The sequence below is a fragment of the Magnolia sinica genome, chromosome 12 (assembly GCF_029962835.1).
Source record: "Magnolia sinica isolate HGM2019 chromosome 12, MsV1, whole genome shotgun sequence".
Lineage (NCBI taxonomy): Eukaryota > Viridiplantae > Streptophyta > Magnoliopsida > Magnoliales > Magnoliaceae > Magnolia > Magnolia sinica.
The window spans coordinates 35,595,322-35,617,799 of NC_080584.1; the positions used below are offsets into that span (position 1 = coordinate 35,595,322).

A 22,478-nucleotide genomic window follows, 5' to 3' on the forward strand; every position below is an offset into this window, starting at 1 on the left:
CTTGAATATATCGTTGTTTCCCTTTTCTCTAATATTTTTCCAGATTTTTTTGGCTTAAAAAAATTTCAACCGATACGAGCCGACACGGTCTGATATGGGCCAACAACAATAAACAACACCTATATCAAAACATTTTTTTTGGCTGGGTCTATATACCCCCTTACTGATATTCAGAACCATGCATCTAACCACAAAACTCTTTACTTCTCTTTCCACGTTGCCTCCTTTCTTTGCAAAATTGATTAATATTCCAATTATTTTTTTCTTGATCTCCCTTTCTTCCTTCCCCATTTGCCCTTCCTTTTCTTTTCCTCCATCTAGGTTGCCAATCATATTTAGTCGCTCCTCCTTTTTCCATCTTGCCCTTCCAAAGTTCAGAGTATGCCAATCTTTTGATTCAACCTTAGCAAAATAGAGTTTTTTTCAAAAGCTTGAAGCTAGCCCACCTACTGTGCAATCATTCCACCAAACTGCTACCAATTCTTAAATTCCATGGTAGTCAAGCCACTAGTTTTGAAATTTGAATGGGCAAGGGCCTGCTGGTATTCTGGATGATTCCAACAAATTGGCACATGGGTAGAGGCTGACCTAGGGAGGACAGATTGTATGACCCCTATATAATGGGTCCCCTGATATCCTAACTGGAGAAGGATCACGTAGCATTTCCTATTCCACAACAAATCCTTTATATCCTAACTGCATGTCAAATTGCCAAGGTCCTTGATATTCCATCATCTTTGTTTAACCAGCATATGATCATCCATCCCCTCCTCCTTGTACTCTTTCATTTTGCTTACATTCTCCTTTTTAGTTTTATTCTCACCCTGGAAATAGTCCCATGTTGTTGCCAAGATTCATCAGAATTCTCTCTTCCCTGGTCTTAGGTACATTAAGATTCCAGATTAAGTTCCATCTGCACACCATGGTCTTACACAATCTCCCCTTCCTCGTGAAATATTTTGATTCCATTACCAATATATCTTGTAGGCTTGTGTTTGAAGATGCCCCCATGCAAGAGCAGGAAGATCCCTATATCCTGCCCACACTAGAATTTCTTTCTACCTCTCTTCATGCCTGTCTGAGCTATAAGTAAAGATCTTATGGGACATCTTCAACAGACTAAGATTTTTAAATATTGAGAAGATCTTCATTAATCTAAAAAAAAAGAAGTATACTTTCATGAGCGTGAGTGTTGTTTTACCATGTCTTGTTTTCTCTTGGTGTGACCATTGTCGACCAATATTCATGATATACCAAGTTTCCATGGGCATGCGACATTCTACAGGCAATTTATTAGGAATTTTGACACTATGAAGATGTCAATTATGGAGTGTGTATGAAAGCGAGTCCATTCCCATGGAAACAGGTGTTGAGAAAACATTTGAAAAGCTAGAGGCCAAGATGATGGAAGATCCAATCCTAGTAATTCTTATTTTTGAAAAGGTATTTGAAGTTGATGTGATGCTTTACACGTGATGTGGGTATTGATGGGGTTCTTAGCTAGGAAAATTGCCCAGTGGCGTTCTCATTGAAAAGTTGAACAACGAATGAAAGAGGTATTCCACTTAAAATATAGAATTAAGGTAGCAGTTCAGAATTTGAGGTGTTGGCAGTGTTACTTGATTCTTTGAGAGTCCATCTTGTTCTTTCAACGTTAAGGTCTTTTTTTTTTTTAAAGGAACAAAAACACACAAGGTTAACATGTTGAATCCTAGATACCCCTTCCATGACACCTCTCTTTGCTTTCCACAATACTTCCTCCCGTGGGTCCTGTTTGTTAAGAAAGCACCGTCTGTTGCATTCTACTGAGATATTTCAAAGCACTGCAAGCAAGAAAAGGTGCCCATGGCAGTAACTTCTCCCTAGCAAGTACAACACCGTGCCACATCCATAGCAAATCATGTACTAACAATCAGTGTTGTCGAAATCCTAACCTTGAATCCGTTCTTATATGAATCCTATGATTTGCAATTCAAATTATACATGCTCTTCTCTATTTTAAGCTTCACTTGGCTTTCATTTTATGTTTTTAAATTAGAGGGAGGGGACTTTAAGAATCGTTTGGAACATGTAAATTATTTTATTTGTTCTTTATAAGAGATTAAATGATATATATTCTTTTCAACGTTAAATCATGTCACTTTATTTTGTGATTTTTTTACTTCTTAATAGGTTAAAACACCAAATTGATGTGCGACTTACCTGTAATCTTTTTATGGATGGTTACGATCATGTTGACTTATATGTATTATGGAATGATGCTGTAGAAATCAAAATATCTTTTTTCGAAGGTCTACAATATCAAAGGCCTCTTTTCCATCATGATTCTACATTAAAAAGAAAAAAAAAAAAGGTAACAAGAACATAAATTATTAAAGGACCCTTGTATGTTTTTTAAGGATTCTTGAAAGACAAAAAAATAAAGGAGTTAGTCCTTTAACACTATCATGACATGGTATTACTTGGTGCACAATAATGGCAAAAGGAAGATTGATGAGTTTTAAAAGAAAAATTCTAATTTATTTATATTTTTCATATATATATTTTTTATTTTTTAAGAAAAATGTAAAAAATCTTATGATTTACGATTCAATACGATTTAACCCCCACTACGATTTACGATACGATAACAATTTTGACAACATTGTTGACAAATGACAACGGCATTACCTAATCTTCGTTGAAGGTAAGAAGGTGGACCACGCTTCCTGCACAAATGAGCAACGTATGAATAGATGATCTATTGACTCTACATCGTTTATCCATAGGAGGCAGATGTTAGGGAGAATCATTGATCTTTTCTGAAGATTGTCTATGGCAAAGATACATTTTTGCTCAACCAAACAAAAGATGCCATGTTAGGAGGAGAACCTTAGAACCAGAAGGTATGTGAGAAGACTTTTCTTCTTATACTCGAGGAATCCCGTTGATGCAGGACACATGATTTAATGCTAGCAAGCAATTTGGAGATTATGAAAGAGTCCATAAAGTAATTCAATTAACAAAAGATGCTAACCCACCAAGTAATTAAGAGTAAATAATAGGAAATAAAATCTGATTTAACCTAAATCACATTCTCGCATGCTAAGAAATCATATATATCAATTAAAACTAGGCCCGATGGAAGGATTGAACTTCCAATTTAGCATAAGCATGATCCACACTCAAGAAACAAATTTGTAGGTTTTATAATTAGAGTTAGGAAGGGGAAAATATGAAAATTGGAAAATTAGGGTTCATGGAAATTGGAGATTTTGGAATTAGGGTTTTTGGAAATTGAGGATATAGGATTTAGGGTAGGGTTATGGATGGGGAATCAAGGGGTTTTGATGGGGGAAGCAAGGGGAGATCAAAAGATTGAGCGGTTGTCCATACAGTCAGTTTAGGGGCTCGCACATGTGGGTCATTGGCTATGATTTTTGGGTCCTCAGTGGTTATTTTCGGTTGGGGTTGAAGTTGGATAATGAAACGTTGAAGAAAAAGATGATTTGGATGGTCTTGGATGGGAAGAGAAGAAGAGAGATAAAGTTTTTGGAAAAATAGCTCTTTTGAATAGAAAGGAAGAGAGAAGGAAGATGATAAATGGAAGCCTCGCACCTTCGTTGAATGGGGAATGGAATCACACCACACCCAAGCTCCAAATCACATGGAGTATTCTTCAAATCACATGAGAAGAGAAATACAACTATTTTTTTTTTCTTCAAAATAATGGCATTAGGGCTTCACACACCCATCTCTCTTTTATAGTCTCAGAAAATACCTTTTACAAAAAGACGCTCTCGGATAGATTCTCAACATGAATATGCTTAATAAATTAAAAGTTGTTCCAGACTCCCTAATCCCAACACAAATATAAGATATACTAAAATAACGAAGCATGTGAACAATCTAAACAACTAAACTATTTCGTGGCCCATGGGGGTCCACAATCTAGATGTCCGATGGTGATTCAACGGTCTGATCATCATGTCAGCCCAATCCAACGGTCCGATGTGTCCATTAAGCTCATATATGCAACCTGCGTGCATCTTCCGATTGTGGGGTCTTCAACATGGTTAGGAATGTGAATTAGGCCAAGTGGGCCCCATGTTTGTCGTCTAGCCATAAGGAAACTGGCTCAGCCCTCCTCCTCTGGTATGGTGCTCGGATGTCCTCATCACCCGTAGCTTCAACTAGAAAGACTTGACTGAAAATCTTCCAAGGGTAGACACGCTCCATATCATGGAATCCTTCAAGGCCGGGTTGGGATGAATGTTGAGAAGCCACTCCAATAGCCTAGTATAATCATCCACTTCCCCATCACCTAAGGCCCTGCGGCATGGGGTGCACCGCATGTCACCTCCACCGGTGAAGGAGAAACTACTTGCCAACAACATGTTCTTCCTAGGAGCAAGTCTTGCTAATAATGGAAAATCCAACTCCAACATTCTTATCCCCACACCAAAAATGGATTCTATAGCCTGGTTTGAACACAGGAGCTACTGAGTTGATGGCCTTTCATATACCCGAAGCATGATAGTAAGAGGATATCTTAACCTCCCATCCCCCCTCTTAGACACCATACTTGGATGCAATGACTTCCCTCCATAACTTCCCCCCTTCAGCCCCAAATCTCCATTGCTACTTTCTTAGGAGTGCCACATTCATTGATTCCAAAACTTTGACACCTACACCCCTATCGGCTAATGGCTTGCATAGATCTTCCCACTTAAGTAAATGGAATTTGTGCTTCTCTTACACCCCTTGCCATAAGAAATCCTGTTGCAGCTTTTTTGCCTATCCAGAACTGACTTTGGGAATTTGTACAAAGACATAAAATATAGAGGAAGATTGGAGAGTGCTGCTTTGATAAGTGTGATACGTCCCACAATCGATAAGTGTCGACTTTTCCACATAGACAACTTCCTCTTGAACCTCTTGATCGCCTTACTCCATAAATGTTTTGTTGGTTTCCCCAAATACAATGGGAGACCCAAGCAAGTGGAAGGAAAGAAGCCAACTCTGTACGCGAAGATATCTGCAAAGTTGGAGACTTCTTCCTTAAATAGCTCAATGCCTAACATCTCACTTTTCATGATGTTTATCTTTAGCCTCGATACCTCTTAATAACACCCCAAAATCTTCCTTAGATTGTCTACCATAGAAACCCTTCCTCACAAAATAAAAATGTATCATCCACAAATTGTAAGTGAGACAAGCAAACCCTATCTTTTATACCTTGCAACCACACATGAGACAAGCAGATAAAGCCAACATATATAAGAGATGGAAGGAGATGATGAGTAAAAATGGTATCTTAAAATGTAGATCTAAGGTTTGGAGGTTGAGTTTCATATGATTGCGTGAACAATTGCATGGATGCTCCTGTACCATGTCTAAATTGTGGAATCCTCTCTTTGAACATGAGCGGTTCAGAAATATCATTATTACATGTACTTATGAGCATATTATGGGTAAAATGCCACTAGTAAATAAATGATAAAGAAGCAAACTATCGTTGCTACTCATGTACAAAGTAGTTGAAATGAATCCTCTCTTTGAACATGAGTGGTACTGAAATATCATTACCATGTGTACTTATCAGCATATTATGAATGAAGTACCACTGGGAAATAAATTATAAAAAAGCAAAGAAACTATAAACATCAAAACATTAAACCATATGGTATACTATTTTCCTATGTCATGCTATGAAGCTTTCTTATTATGAAGGACCCTTGCACAATACATGTTTATTATTTTATATTGTTTCTTCATGTCTTTTACCATGTCTACTGGCAACATATATGTGAACAATTACTAGGGACTTGGTTTACTTCTTTTTCCAACTGTTGTATTCTTCATTGTAGACATGGAGAGAGCAATTACTAGGGACTTGGTTTCTCATATGCTTCTATTCTCAACACATCTGCACAAGGCAGTTACTTTTGCAGCAGAACTTGATTGGTAATAAAGCATCATGACATCCAAATTTCCAGAGATGACATTCATGATGATTTTGAATAATTATTTATTTTTTGTTTGTATCACTATGATCTTTCTTTGCATCATTTTTTCTCCTTTACATTATGGGCTTCTATGTTGTTCGTTTTAACTGTTCCTTTCTCTATATTTGTAACTTTTAGTTTCGTGTCACTGGCACTGGTTGCTCATCAGAACAATTACGTGAGACCAATTTTGACTGAAGAAACTATGCTTGAAATACGTAAAGGCAGGTAGTAGTACCTTTCTTTTCCAGATGAGTTCATATTATTAGTTTCAATCAATAACACTTGATTAGTCGTCCATAACCAAGATTGTTATGGCAGGCATGTTTTGCAGGAAATGACTGTTGATACATTTGTTCCAAATGATACGGAGATTCTTCATGATGGTAATAAGTGATATTCATTTCCATATTTATAATATCATTCTTTTCATATTTTAATTTCTTGCATCTCTCTTTCAGGAAGGATTAGCATCATTACTGGTCCTAACTATTCGGGCAAAAGCATCTACATAAAGCAGGTAGAATAATTTACTACTATTTTAGGGAGAAGCTCTTTTTTTTTTTTTGGAAGGATCTCCAAAGCAGTTACTGAGTGAAGCTTAAACCTCTTTGTGAACACTATCGGTTTTCCATTCTTTTCGGTTGGAACATTTTATATAGTCAGCTGCTACCTCATTACAATTAACAAGCAGAAAATTAGTCTATTCACTTCATATTTAACAAGTACCTTGTAAGCATTTATTGTTTCAGGTAGCTTTGGTGGTTTTCCTCTCCCACATTGGAAGTTTTGTACCAGCAGAGGCTGCTACTGTTGGTTTGACTGATAGGTTTGTGACCTTAGCATTGTTGAAATTATTTGTGTATGAGGTTCTCTGAAACAGTTACACAACTTTTACTGTGTAATGGTCTCGACTACTTATGCTAAACAATAAACTAGGATATTTTGCGCGATGGGAAGCAAGATCATGACTGCTGAAGAGTCAACATTTATGATTGATCTTCATCAAGTGGGAAAGGTGCTCAGGTATTTTTAAATTTCCATAATAAATTTTCGTTGCCACTTGTAATTTTATCTGTCCTTTTCATCCATCTTAATATATTGATAGTCCAGACCTTTTATAGGCAGGCAACATCACGATCTTTATGCTTGTTGGATGAATTTGGCAAAGGAACTCTAACAGAAGGTTAGGTTCTTTAGGGTCACTTACTGGTCGTTTCTCAATAGGGTCACCTACTGTTTGTTTCTTGGATTTGTACTAGCTTGCACCAGTACCATAGCATGCCTACTGCAGAAGAGAGAGGAGTTGACAGTTCTCTTATCTTTGCAGATGGCATCGGTCTTCTTGGTGGAACCATAAATCATTTTGCCAATTGTGACAACCCACCAAAGGTTTGGTTTAATTAATCATGAAACCATCGGCTGTTCTGACTTTTCATATCAACATATGTTCTTTTGGGCTTTATATTGGTGTACTTTCCCATTTGACAAAATATGCAGTGATTGATCTTCTACCAGCTAAAATTTTGAAAACTTACCTGTCCAGTTCATTTTATTTGCTATGGACTCTTTCATTCTGCATAAGCCTCTGTTTTGAGTAATTTATCATGGTTTATCTACTCAATTTCTTGTGCAGGTTCTGGTGTGCACACACTTGGCAGAGATCTTTAATGAAAGTTTCTTACCAAAGGTCCCCATAGCTCATCTCTTGCTCTTACTTATCCTAAGCTTTGTCTTCCCTTTTTATTTTTATTTTTATTTTTTATTTTTAAGTTTTACGATGCATGCTGAGAAATCTGATAAAAACTGTTCCAGTCTGAGAACATCAAATTCCACACCATGAGTGTTTTGAGACCCGACCAAAAGTGTAGAAACGTTGAAGACATCATTTTTCTATATAGGTATCTTTTGCAATGACACTATATTATGTTGTTTATTTTGCAAAGTAATTTTGTAGAAGCAGAATTCTTCTTGCATGTTAAAACCTGAAACATTTTCATGTCATGTAGGCTTATTCCTGGACATGCGCTATTAAGCTATGGTATGTGTGTCCATATTTGTATATGTTTTTGTGTCCGGATAAATATCTTCTATTAACTTTCAGTGTGTTTTGTGAACTGCATTTTCAGTTCCTAAAGTTTGATGTCGTCTTGCAGGGTTGCATTGTGCCCTACTCGCAGGTATTACATATTCATATCCTAGCTGAATGGATTATCAGGATTTTCCTTCTAAGACAACGTCAGCAGTCTTGCAGCAAGAATTTCATCAATTCCTGCCTCTTGGATTTTAAATGCATTTCATTTCCTGCTATCCAAACACATGCTGAGTAAACCATTTACTCCCAATTCATTTACCTCCAATTCCATTTCCCATTTAAGTCCATTTACAAGCTCCCAAACAAGCCTAGTAAAGATACATGACTTTCAATTCACCTATGAAAATTGATATTGATCATGCATATGTGAGCGGAAGAACCCTGACTGCTTAATCATGGTAGCTTGCATGGGGACACCGATGCTGAAGTTTGCCACCACTAAACAGGCTACTCCCTTCGTTTTTTGTCTCACACAACATGTACTACTAGATTCAGTGAGCTGGTCATGACCCTGGTGGAGAGATCGAAGGGGAAAAGAAGAAGGGAAGAGAGGAGAAGTTTAGGCAACAAGAGAAGTTCTAGTAATATAGAGTTACACACACATGCAAGTGATCCCCCTCCCAGAAGAGAACGTGGAGGAGATTGAAGGGAAAAGAAGAAAGGGAGAGAGGAGAAGTTTAGGGCAACAAGAGAAGTGCTAATAAAAAAGAGTAACACGCACACGTGCGTGCACACACTAACTTGAGAGCAACACACATTGCGCCCACATTAACTTGAGAGCAGCATGGATGCACAAAGAAATTGGAGGATATTGAAGGGGAAAAGAAGAAAGGGAGGGGAGAAGTTTAGGGCAACAAGAGAAGTGCTAGTAAAAAAGAGTAACACACAAACTTGGGAGCAGCACACATCGCGACCACATTAACTTGAGAGCAGCACACATTGCACCCACATTAACTTGAGAGCAGCACGCATCGCACCCAAATTAACTTGAGAGCAGCATGCATGCGCACCCATTAAAAAAGAGTACGACCTAGTAAAATAGAGTAACTCACACACAAAAACTTGAGAGTGGCAAACATGCACACACATTGCACTCACATTAACTTGAGAGTAGCACGCATATCCACCCCTCCCCTGGCGTGCTACAAGAGAAGTGCTAGTAAAAAAGAGTAGCAGACACACACACAAACTTGAGAGCAGCACACACACGCCCATTCCCCCCCTCCCCAATAGAAAATGGGGAGATCGAAGGGGAGAAGAAGAAGTTTAGGGCAACAAGAGAATTGCTAGTAAAAAAGAGTAACACACACAAAAACTTGAGAGCAGCACACACACACACACACCCCCAAATAGAAAATGGGGAGATCTAAGGGGAAAAGAAGAAGTTTAGGGCAACAAGAGAAGTGCTAGTTAAAAAGGGTAACGCACATACATTAACTTGAGAGAAACATGTAATGCTCCACTATGTACATGGATAACACACACACATACACAATTACATATATTTTCCTAAATTCGCCCTCAAGCTTGAGCATGAATGTCTGTCATGCCTAGCTTAGAACATAAATGAAGAAAATGATGACAATCAACTCTAGCGACACAACTCCCCCTCAAACACAGGACGGTGAAATATAAGAAATACAATTGTTAATTGTATTTAGATTGAAATCTTTTCTTCAATAGTAATACATCCAAACTTGACAACCATGTAGCTACAAACCCGTCATTCACACGCAAACTCTTCTCAAATATCGGCATTCAACACTACACAACAGGTGAGTGAACTACACAACAATCTTGAGGGTGACCACACCCACAACAGCATGTGAAGACGCATGCAATACTACACAACATGTGAGTGAACTACACCCACAACTGATAACAAAGGCCTACAAAGGAAAGAAATAATGAACGAAAAAAGGAAAGCTCTAGTGCTTGCAAAAATCCTCTATGTCAAGTTGGGTTGAGCATTACGTCAAATAATTTGTATGCGTTACACCACACCCAAACTTCTTCACCTTCACTTGGTACACATACACCGGCAATGATGCTTCAAAGCATGAAAGGAGAATACCTTCAACCCACTACAACACCTCAAGCAATAAACAGCTCTAGAAAACAACCCCCAAAAGTTTCAGAAAATCACAAAATACCTCATGTACAATTGGAAGGAGTTTATATATATATATATATATATATATATATATATATATATGCACACACACACACACACACAATTGGAAGGAGTTCATCTAAGATAAATGTAAAACAATCCAAAAATTTAGCCAAAAAGTAAACATCGTTCCTCATTATGCCATATCTGATCACTCACCTGAGTATCAATTCAAACAAGCTCAAAATGTAGCTTTATCCTTGTACAATAATACTATTTGATGACAACTTCATAACTCAAAATCTCATCCTAATAGCATGAAACTTGTTTCTATAGTTGGGTAACACTCAATTGCATCTGAACCATGTCAAGAAACACCCTAAAAATCCTTACCAAAAATGGTACAACAAAAAAGGGAATATGGACCATTTCCCTACTTTTTCTATTTTGTGTAAAACACCTCTAGAAACTTACAAAAAATCCATAAAATCATAAATCTTCTAAAATAAAGATCTTCTCAATCCATACTTTTATGCTTCAGTTGTCCCCCGACTGTACCCTACTAACATCATTCTTAGGGCTTGATTCAACGTCTACAGTGGGTGCTCTATTGTGTAGATTACAATGAGGTCAGAAAAACTATTATGATACCAAGTAGAAAGTGTAGAGATTGAAGAGGAAGAGAAGAAAGAGAGAAGGGGGGAGAGGAGGAGAAATTTAGGGCAACAAGAGAAGTGTTATATGTGTGTGCGTGTGTGTATGTGTGCGCGCGCGCGCTCGCGTACTTAAGAGAAGCATGGAGTACATTGATAACATACACATTTATTTTCCTACAAGCACAAGGAGGCAAGATGGCCAGAAAATCTACATGTGTCACCAGGGCACAAATGTGGCTTATAAACGTCTTCAAGTACTTTAAGGAGCCCTTCCAACCCTTCAAACTCAAAGGGCTTGTTTCGTTGTTGGGGAATTCATTCAATAGTTTTTGTTTATTCTTCTTCTTCTTCTTTTTTTTTTCGTTGTTGTTGTTGTTGTAGTTGGGGGGGGGGGTGGTTCATGTTAGAATTTAGAATTGGCCTAGTATTCTATAGGGAATGATTAAATTTTTTTAGTTGACGCATAGGGTTTTGTGAGGAAATTTGGAAAACAATCTAAAATTATATTTTAGTTCTCCAGGTTTTCCATTCCCAGTTAAATCGGCTATTTTTATTTATTTTATTTTTTTGAGGAAAATTTGGGCAACGAAATTGCTAGGAATTGTAAAAACTGACAAAAAGTGCAAACCAAACTTGATTTATGCTGATAAATAAGAAACTAGCAACAAACACCACTATCTTGGAGATCACATCTAAGGGTCACAATCCAAACGAAACAACTCTTCAAACTCGCCACCTGATTGTAGACAAAGGTTGTCAAATTTAGCATGAATTCGTTGTCATCTTCCGGCCACGACAACTAAAGGTTTGCACCAAAGCTTACAACTTTAACAGGAGTAAGATGCCTTCTTCTTCCTTTATAGTAATGTGAAACGTGCAACGATAACCTTCAAACGAATCAAATGTTCCAACTTCTCTTAGGCCCTTCATAAATACTCAATCAATTAGATGCCTTCAATGCAGTGATAGTCCACTTACACCAGCTTCCCATGCATGACCTAGCAACCTTGATGGTTGATGCAGGCCCACGGCCAAGTTAGGCACCCACTTAGGCTTATATAGGCCCACTGTATGGCCCAACAAAACGTAAGCCCAATATGTGATGATTTTTTCACTAATTTGGGTCCTAAATTAAATATTATAATTTACTATTTTTAGGAGATTTTGGGGGGGGGGGGGTTGTGTTTAAAGTTGTGATGAGGGTGTAATATATATGATTGAAGATATGGGTTGGGTTTTAAAGATATAATTACTTTCCATGTGTAGGCTTTTACCATATTGAGGAAGATTAGATTGGTTTGTAATAAATTGTGATTGACTCTCTTAGTTGAGGGGATTTCAATTAAAGATTCATTTAGGATCTATAAAAGGGAGTGGTCATGTAGGAGTTAGTCATTAGATTATTTTTCTAAGTGTGAGTTTTCTTATAGTTTTTATAAGAGAAAAGGGTTGATATCAATAAAAGTACTTTCCCTCTCTACGCTATTGTTCTTATGGGTATTATTTACTATTTATTTTTTTTGCAATTTTGGAATCAATATCTTATTGACTCGATAATTGGGTTGCACCATTTTGGTATTAGAGGGGTCGTCTTTTGGGAATTTTCGACTTTATATCCTCTAATGGCTTTGAATGGGTAACACATGAAGAGTTTGATCTGCACACTCACAGAGCAATTAGATCTTATTCACGCATGTGGTAGGCTACCTCACTAATCAAGTAGGGGAGCTCCAACATGGAGGGAATCCGAAGACTGAAGTTGGAGCACGTGGACTCGTAAGGGGAGGTCCCCACCATGGTTCTAACCACTTGCAGGCCACCCCGATTTGTGAAGAAACCAATGATCGAATCCTTCGATTGTTGGAATGTGACAAAGAGCCCAAAATTAAGGTAGAAATTTCAGAATTACATAGCCAGTTGGATGTTGACGACTTCATCAATTGGCTAAGCAATGTGGAAAAGGTGTTCGGGTGCAAGGAAGTCGCGGATAATTAGAAGGTAAAGTTAGTAGCTGTGAAGTTTTTTTGGTCATGCATTAGCATGATAGGACGATCTCCAAGCCGAACGAATCCATGAAGGTTAGGAGAAAATAATTTTTTAGAAAAAGATGAAAAAGAAGTTAAAAAGGGAAGTTCCTACCTGCAACTTACACCCGCAACCTCTATTAAAGATTTCATAATCTACATCACGGAAATAAGTTGGTAAATGAATACATCGAGAAGTTCCATACCTTGACATCACGAGCAAGGTTTCGTGAATATGAAGACCAAAAGATTTCATGATATCTTAATGGCCTTAACCCAAATATCATAAATGAATTGGCTTTCAAAAACGCTTTTAAAATGTCTGATGTATATACACTTGCACTGAAAGCTAATGAGATAATTAATTAGGGACCTGCGAGACAATTTGGCACCCCACGAGGGCCGTCATTGACAACGGGGCAACATGCTAACTTCCTACATAAGGCAACCAAGGCTTCCCATAGGTCAAGGTTCAATGGGCCAACATCTACTAATAAAGCCAAGCCCCAACCCGGGGGAGGTGGTTATGGATGAGGGGCTAATTCACCCAAGACAGGACCAAACACCACTCCTTTCACATGCTTTAAGTGTGATCCACCGGGACATCATTCCTTTCATTGTCCCAAACATCAGTTCACAATTAAAGTAAATTTGGTTGAGGAAGAAGCATATGTTTAAGACACTCCCGACCGCATGCAAAATAAAATTGAAGTGGACATAGAATATGAAGACCATGCATATGAAGATAAGCTGCTTATTGGGGAGGATGCAACAAATGTGTATGGTGATAGAGGAGAGTCGTTGGTTTTCTAACAAACTATGCTATCAACACCTCGAGTGGTTGATGAGGGGCGATGGTTGCAACACAATATCTTTCTCACTTGTACTTCTGGTGGGAAGATTGCATTATTTTAGAAAATGGACGGAGCAGTGATAACCAGTGTTTTAAATAGCTACGCTATGTAGCGTGTAGCTTACACTACGTAGCATAGGTTAGCCTTAATGCTACGTAGCTCATGAAAATAGCTTAAGTCTCGTGTAGCTTAAGCTACATGATAATTTGTGTATTCTAAATGCTACATAGACTATGCTACGTGCTACATAGCTTACATTACAAGTTATTTTTCACTACAACATGAAAATCAATGTTTTCAATGATTGGTTTCAAATTCCTATTTTCAATAAAAATTACTTAATATTTTCAATGCTTTTAGTAAAATAATATAAGTAACAATATCAAATCAATTTCATTTCTCTTTCTTTACCTTTATATTTAATCATTGCCCTTTCCTATTACTTAAGGCTGCGTTTGGTTGCCCAAATATGATGAAATTTTGTTAATTTCATTATTAATTAGTCTAATTTGGTGCAAAATATCATAAATCGGTGCAACCACATGTAACCATGATTAAAAATCTAGAAGCAACTTGTAACTTACGCAACACGCTATGTAGCTTACGCCACATGCTTTAGAGTGGTGAACACTACACTACACGCTATTCGCTATTTAAAACATTGGTGATAACATTGTCTCACAAAAAAAAATGGTAAATAAATTAAAAATCAAATAATATAAGCATTCACGACCATATTAGATTCGTTGGTCTAAGCAATGAAGAGAAGTTTTTGTTAACTCCAGGTACTCAATTTCCTTCTTTATTAGATCTAAGTACAAGGATGATGTGTGGTGTGACGTGGTCCACATGGATGCATGCCACATTTTGTTAGGGAGATGATAGTTGTGGGACCAAGATATGGCGCACACAAGGTGTCCCATATCGGTTACGTATCGGCTGTAATAGCCGATACGTAACGGTAACGGTGGGGTCCGTTACAGATACAGGGGCGTAATGGGCGATGCCCCGATTTTGCTACCGTAACAGCCGTTACGGGTGTAACGGCCGTTACTGACCCGTAACGACTGTTACGGGCCTTAAAAAATAGGAAAAAAAAATACTTACCTTTTTTTCTTTCTTTTCTTCTTTTTCTTCTTCTTCTTCTTCTTCTTCTTCTTCTTCTCAGGAAGCTGCGGCTGCGGCCGCGGTGGCCTGCTTCTTCTTCTTCTCTCTCTCTCTCTCTCTCTCTCTCTCTCTCTCTCTCTCTCTCTCTTTTCTTTTCTCTCTCCCTTCCCTCTTTTTTCTTTTCGGTTTCCCTCTCTCCCTTCTTTTTTTTTTTTAATTTTTTATTCGCAGGTGTACCGCGCACCAGCTAGCTGCTGGATATACGTGTCATGCTAAGACGAGCGCTGACACTCCTCGAGCTCCGAGTTGTACGAACGGTTCAAAGGAGATCAAAGTTACATGGGCTCCAGAGTGATGTATTTATTATATCTACACCATTCATCTATTTTCAGAGATCATTTTAGAGCACCGCCAAAAAAAATGAATTATATCCAAAGATCGTCTGGACCACACCAAAAATAGCAGCGAAGATAATGATTTTCACCTTTAAACAATTCGTAGGGCCCACCTTAACGTTTATTTTCCATCCAATCTGTTCAAGCCTTAACACAAGCTCGTCAAATGAATGGACGGTTTAGATATAACACATGTCAGCTTGATCTAAAACTTTTGTAGCCCCCAATAAATTTTTAATGGTGAACTTTTAATTATTGTTGTTTCTTATGGTGCAGTCCACCTGGGCTTTGGATGTGCCTCATTTTTGGGCTCATGCCCTAAAATTATTTAGAAAAATGGATGGATGGTGTGGATATAACACATTCATCACGGGTGGGGCCTAAAAAAACTTTGACACGTGTGCTACACTTCACAATCCGAGTCCTGCCTAATTTGGGCCCTTAAAAAATTGTACATGAGACATATATTAACTTAAAATTTACCAATTAAATTATGGACTGCAATTGCTAACTCACAATGCCAAAATCAAATTGTTTGAATAGTTTTAATTATTAATTTGTGGACTTTTATTTTTTAAAATAGGGCCTTTTAATTTTTTTCATGATTCACTATCCAATAAATGTCCACCAATTCATAAGGGGGATAATGGCAATAAATTGCATGAATTTGAGGCTAATTTGGGGCATAGATTGGTCCTCCAAGTTAGCCCTAAATTGGCAACGCCATCTACCTGAATTTAATTTGATTTTTTTAAAGAACTTTTGGGAGAAATGATATCAAATTGTTAAGTATATAAATTAGATATTTAGAAAATTAAATATATGAATTTTGTAGTCAAATTCAGGTTACCTGGTTCAAAAATTAATCAGACAGTCCGATACAACTCACCAAAGAGTGGACTGTTACACCACCATAAACATGTTCCAATTTATAAATGAATGCATATTTGGAATGCTTAGAATATTCTAGATTTAATCCATATTTTTTCATATTTTTTTGGCAAAAAAATAAAATAAAAAAAATGCACCGTTACGGGCCGTTACGCCCCCATATCGCCGTTACACCCCCGTATCCGTATCGGTATCGGAGGGCACCGTTACGCCAACCGATACCGATACGGGATACACATTATTCGGGCCAACACCAATTTCTTCGTCAAGGATGGTGTTAATATCACATTGCACCCTATGAAACATCCTCCAACACCCAGATTTGATAAAGAAGATGGTCAAAAATCACTTAAGAAAGCAAGGTGACTGGCATCATTTATATCATGGTTGCTAAAAAAGACACGAAGCAGTCAGTTGTTTTGCCTCCTATATAGGAGCTTCTTCATGAATATAAAGACTTGATGCCCAAAGAACTCCCGTCTAGACTTCCTCCTATGAGGAACATTCAACACCACATTGATTTAGTGTAGGGTTTGAGTTTACCTAATCTTGTGTACTACCGAATAAGTCCAGCTCCATCAACATGTTACTGAGTTACTACAAAAGGGTTTAATTCAGGAAAGCATGTCACCGTGTTTTGCTCTTGCATTATTAACCCTAAGAAAGATTGGTCTTAGAGGATGTGTGTGGATAGTCGTATGATCAATCAGATTACTATCAAGTACTGATTTCATATTCCCTGCTTTGATGATATGTTAAACATGTTGCATGCAATGTTCGAAATATCGGTATCGTGTTATGTATCGCACCTTTCGGATATAGATACACATTGGTTATCGCATGGGATATATTGGTGGTATCGCGTAATGTATCACTGTTGTTAGAAACATTGCGAAATTGGTCGATTTTTTCAATGAAACTTTAGTGATTGTTAAAAAAGACATCAACACATACTTATAAATCAAAACATTACAAAAAATAAGTGCACGTAATAGGTTTTCTTTGTATGGGGTCCTAATCTATGCGTTATCTAACTGAATTGATGCAAGTATATTCAAAGTCTATTCATATAATTTACAAATGTAAGAAGACGTGTGGAAACACAAGCAATACATTCAAAAGCAAAAGAAGAATCACTAGATTAGGTTACATGCATGTTTGATTTTATGTTTGGACACATGGATTGCAACGGATTTGCTAGGAAGTGGGAAATTTTGATTTTTTTTTCAATTTTCAGCGACTTGGCCCATCTCCTCCAAATCTCAAAATTGAAGCTCTCAATCCATGTTTTTTTAAATGTAAAATATGAAAAACCATAGATTTGTAATAATTTGACACTGATTTAACATCATTTACAGAAACAAAAAAAGATTGAAAATAAAAATGCTTACCGGATTGAACATGTGAAATATATCGCACTACTTGTGAGTTTCGTATCGCACAGGTGGGATACAAGATATATCGTGGGATATATTAGCCAATATCGTCAATATTTAAAACACTGGCTGCATGAACCAAAGGTCTTTTCAAAGATCGACCTGCGGAGTGGATATTATCAGATACGTATACGAGCCGGGGACCAGTGGAAGGCCACATTTAAAACTCGAGACGGGTTGTACGAGTGGCACATCCATTCAGCCTTAAAAATGCGCCAAGCACTTCCATGAGGTTGATGACAGAGGTACTCTACCATTTTATGGGAAAGGCCTTAGTTGTGTATTTTGATAATATTCTTGTTTGTAGTCATGATGCATCTATTCATCTTGATCATTTTCAATAAATATTTGATGTACTGCCGAGGGAGTCACTATTCATTAACTTGAAAAAGTACTACTTGTTGATAGTGTTTTGTTTTTGGGGCATATTGTGTCTATGGTAGGGATCAAGGTTGATCAACAAAAAATCAAGGCCATTGCAAAATGGTCCACCCTACGAACCTTTTCGAAGGTTCATTCTTTCCACGGCTTGGCGACATTTTACTAGAGATTTTTTGGAATTTCAACACTCGCACCTGTCATTGATTGCATGCAGGGAGGTAAGTTCGAATGGACTAAAGCAGCGGATTGAAGCTTCAGTGCCAAAAAAAAAAAAAAACAAACAAAAAAGATGACAAAAGCTCCACTTCTTGCACTTCTGAATTTCAATAAAGTCTTTGAAGTGGAAAGTGACGCTTCGATCGTTAGCATTGGCGTGATGTTAAGTCATGAAGGAAAGCCAATCACTTTCTTTAGGGAGAAGCGTAACAATGCATGAAAGAACTCCATGTATTATCTTGAGTTTTATGCAGTGGTCTAGGCGCTACGACATTAGATGCATTACTTGATTTTTCAGGAGTTCATTCTATACTCAAACCATGAGGCATTGAGATATCTCAAGTCCAAAAATAAGCTAAGTGCTCGTCATGCAAACTGGACGACTTTCCTATAAGAATATACCTTCCTTTTTTGTCATAAAGCTGGAAGCCATAACAAAGCGATTCATGCTTTGAGTAGGAGAGTGGTTCTACTAGGACCTCTCACTGTGGAGGTCATCGGATTCGAAGCATTAAAAGAACAATACAAATAGGACCCCATTTTTGGCAAAGTAAATGACAGGTGTGTGGATGGCCGACTTCTAAAGCCTGAATTCATCTCATACAATAGATATCCATTCAATTGTTCTCACCTATGCATTCCTGAAGGGTCAATGTGAGAGAAGGTCCTATATGAGCTACGTGGAGGAGAACTGGGTGGACACTTTGGAAGGGATAAAAATAAAATATTGGCTATGGTGGAGGAAAAATATTATTCACCCTGTATGTGACGTGAAGTTGAACAGTTCGTTGCACAATGTTGCCAATGTCAAGTTTACAAAGGTCATGCCAAATACTGGCCTTTATACACTGCTTTCCGTTACAGTCACGCCTTGTGTGGATATTTGTATGCAGTGTTCGGAATATCGGTATCGCGTTACATATCGCATCCATGAAATATAGATATGTATCAGTTATCACACAGGATATATCATTTGTATCAGGTAATTTTTCGTACTTTTTGGGAAACATGGGGAAACATTGGGAAAATGGTTGAATTTTTCAATGAAACTTCAGGGATTGTTAAGAAAGACCTTAATATACACTTCTAAATCATGACATTTCAAAAAAGAAGTGCACATACTAGGTTTTCTTTGTATAGGGTCCTAAGTTATGCACTGTTTGACTAAACTAATGTAACTATATTCAAATTGAATTCATAAAATTTAGAGTGTGTGTGATGATCCTTTCATCGAACATTCCTAAATACTTCGAAATTAGTCTCAATTGACAGCTAGTTGAAGGGAAATTTTGAAAAAAAAAATACTTTAACAATTTTTTTATTAATTTTTAATTAAAAAAACCTTTTTATTTTCCAAAAAATTGCAAGGACTGAACAAATAGTAGATCAATTCTCATACATGCTTAATTTCATGTTTGGAGTGCAACATTGCAAGCAATTTGGGAGAAATTGGGGAAATTTCAAATTTTCCCAAACCAAATCACCTACACTCAAAATTTGAAATTAGAGTGTATGTGATGATCATTTCATCAAACACTCCTAAATACTTCAAAATTAGTCTTAGTTGACAACTGGTTGAAAAAAAAAACAAAACATGAAGAACTAATGGATATCGAAATCAAAGCTCCAACTCCATGATTTTTCATGCAAAGCATGAAGAACCAATGGATTTGTAACCATTTGACACTAATTTAACATAATTTCAATAAAAAAAGGGGATCGGAAATTGAAAATGCTCATCGGATCGAACATGTGGAATATATTGGCACTACCTGTGTGTTTCGTATCACATAGGTGGGATACAAGATATATCATGGGATATATTGGCCTATATCGTCAATATTTAAAACATTGTTTATATGGATTTAATTTTGTGTCTTCCTAAGACTTAAAGGGGTGCATATTTGATTTACGTTGTGGTGGATCATTTTATAAAGATGGCCCACTTCATTCGATGCAAAAGGACGATGGATGCTATGCATATCGCTAACATTTTTTTCAAAGAAATTGTGCCACTTCACGTGATACCGAAAACAATAACTCTAGGCTGTGATTTAAGTTTGTGAGCCACTTTTGGTGCACTTTATGGAAGCAATTGGGGACTAGGCTTCAATTCTCTGGCTCATAGCATCCTCAAACAAATGACCAAACTGAGGTGGTCAAAAGGAGCCTTGGTATCCTCTTAAGGAGTATCGTAAGTGACAACGTGTCTCTATGGGACTTGGCTTTATCTCAAGCTGAGTTTCCATACAACAACTCAGTAAATCATACTATCGGAATGTCTCCATTTGAGATCGTAAATAGGAGATGTCCACGTCATGTGCTTGATTTAGTACCATTACCATATAAGATCAAGTGGTACTAAATCAAGTGAGCGAAAATGTTGATGCCTTCGCTAAGCATGTCCAAGACTTGCAAGTTCAAATAAAGAAGAAGATTGAAAACAACACTAGATACCAAGAAGCTACGATTGAACATCAACGTGAGAAGATATATAACAAAGGTGACTTAGTTATGGTCTATCTCCGCAAAGAAAGATTTTTGAGGAGAACTTGCAATAAGCTCAAATCTAAAATAAAAAATAAAAATGGTTCTTGCCGAGTCAAGAGGAAGTTGGGCAGCAATGCCTGTTCACAACCCCAAGTGCAGGGTCGTGATGTAGTAATAACTTGGTGAGACCGAGGTTGAATCCTCAGGGACTAAACTTGTATGTATTCTGAAAATAACTAGAAGCAGAACTAAAATCGGAAACTAATCTAAATTCTGGAATAAAAGAAGTAATTGTGAATGAGTATCAACAATCAAAAGGGAACTAGAGCGCCAAGGATCCCTTGTAACTATCAAGATGCTACCTTGCTTGATTCAATAAACACAACTGGAATCAAAGTCCTATCCTATCCAGCTGGAAGATAAAATAATTGAAGCACAATCTGAACTTTGCATTGAATTAGTTCACACATGAAGGAGTATTGTGATGATTGGAAGGAATTCCATCATCCTACCATGCCCAGGAGACGATGGTGAACAACAGGATTTACCGATCTCACAATCTCATAATGGAAAAAGAAGATATTCAAAGCTATTGCAACGTCTATTGTAATTTCAGTCACAATAAACATAGAAAACTGAAAATATTCCTTAAATTCAAACTAGAAATTAATGAAGTTCAACATAAATAAGAATCAAAGCAAAATAAACATCCCAACATGCTACAAGCTTCACCTTTTAGCCCTAGCTAAGAGATTAGTTTGTCATAGCTAACTTAAAAACATAAGAAAAACAAAAAGATCTACTAGAACTCATGAAGAAATCGAAGCAGACGAACATCGTCAGCGCTCCACCTAGGCCTCCTCTCCCTTTCCAAACCTTAGGAGATGCTTTGGAACATCCAAGAGACTCCTATTTTTAGCTGTGGAACTCCAACTTTTGGCACCGAGTAGGAAAAATCCACAAACTGCCTCAAATTTACGCACTTCGCGTAACGCTTTTGATGCTATCGAAGTGTCTTCGATTGCACCTTCGATGTTATCTAAGTGTCTTCGATTGCATCGAAAAATCGTCCAGAACTGTCCAGCGAGTTTGGCTTGAGAAATCCTAAAATTCTCGATTGCATCGAACTAGCTTCGATTCCACCTTCAATGTTATCTGAGTGTCTTCAATTGCATCGAATTCTATTCTGGAACTTTTTCAGAACTATGTTTTTTTGGCCCCGGAATTTCAGAATATCTTTTTTCAGGACAATTTTCAAGATTCCTTTTCTTCACTTCAAATCTTTGATTCTCTTCATTCCTCACTTGGTTTCCTTGGATCTTTGCTATGTGAATTCTTCATTATCTTCTTTTGAGCTCTAAATCCATCCTTTTAAGCGCATAATTATCATAAGCTTTCGAATCACCTCGCATGACAAAAACGTATATAATTAAATCAAATTATCAATTAAATGCTAGGAAAACTAATGTAATTGAAGAGTTAAATATGCAGTATTTGAGTCTCAACAATGCCTATGAAATTAAGTTGCCAGATGAATTAGATATCTTATCAACTTTCAATGTGGTGGATTTATTCGAGTATCACGGCGTGTCATCTAACTGGCAAAATGGAGCCTATGAAATTAAGTTTCCAGAGAATATCTTTTTTCAGGACAATTTTCAGGACTCCTTTTCTTCACTTCAAATCTTCGATTCTCTTTATTCCTCACCTGAACCCAACGAAGTTTGGGCAAATGGTCTTCACCATAGGTTTGCTCCCTATAGGTGAGGGTTCGATTCCCCTCCTTGGTGTTCCCTGATACACGTGGTTGTGGGTGATTGCATGTATCCGCAG

The 22,478-nt window shown here is 37.4% G+C and overlaps 1 protein-coding gene across 11 annotated transcripts in view; it reads left to right on the plus strand.

Moving 5' to 3' along the window:
* Positions 1 to 22,478, plus strand: part of LOC131221221 (DNA mismatch repair protein MSH5) — a 152,657-nt gene that overhangs the window by 87,609 nt on the left and 42,570 nt on the right. For 7 of the 11 annotated variants that reach the window (XM_058216406.1, XM_058216410.1, XM_058216407.1 and 4 more), the window contains 13 exons: positions 5,850 to 5,946; positions 6,126 to 6,215; positions 6,309 to 6,373; positions 6,449 to 6,507; positions 6,740 to 6,816; positions 6,927 to 7,013; positions 7,112 to 7,173; positions 7,318 to 7,379; positions 7,624 to 7,677; positions 7,803 to 7,888; positions 7,997 to 8,028; positions 8,144 to 8,167; positions 8,242 to 8,313. In XM_058216406.1, coding sequence (XP_058072389.1) covers positions 5,850 to 5,946; positions 6,126 to 6,215; positions 6,309 to 6,373; positions 6,449 to 6,507; positions 6,740 to 6,816; positions 6,927 to 7,013; positions 7,112 to 7,173; positions 7,318 to 7,379; positions 7,624 to 7,677; positions 7,803 to 7,888; positions 7,997 to 8,028; positions 8,144 to 8,167; positions 8,242 to 8,313 — 867 coding nt within the window. Of the gene's footprint in view, positions 1 to 5,849; positions 5,947 to 6,125; positions 6,216 to 6,308; positions 6,374 to 6,448; positions 6,508 to 6,739; positions 6,817 to 6,926; positions 7,014 to 7,100; positions 7,174 to 7,317; positions 7,380 to 7,623; positions 7,678 to 7,802; positions 7,889 to 7,996; positions 8,029 to 8,143; positions 8,168 to 8,233; positions 8,314 to 22,478 lie in introns of those variants that run through there. The other 4 variants (XM_058216408.1, XM_058216409.1, XM_058216411.1 and 1 more) reach the window with 3 other exon arrangements.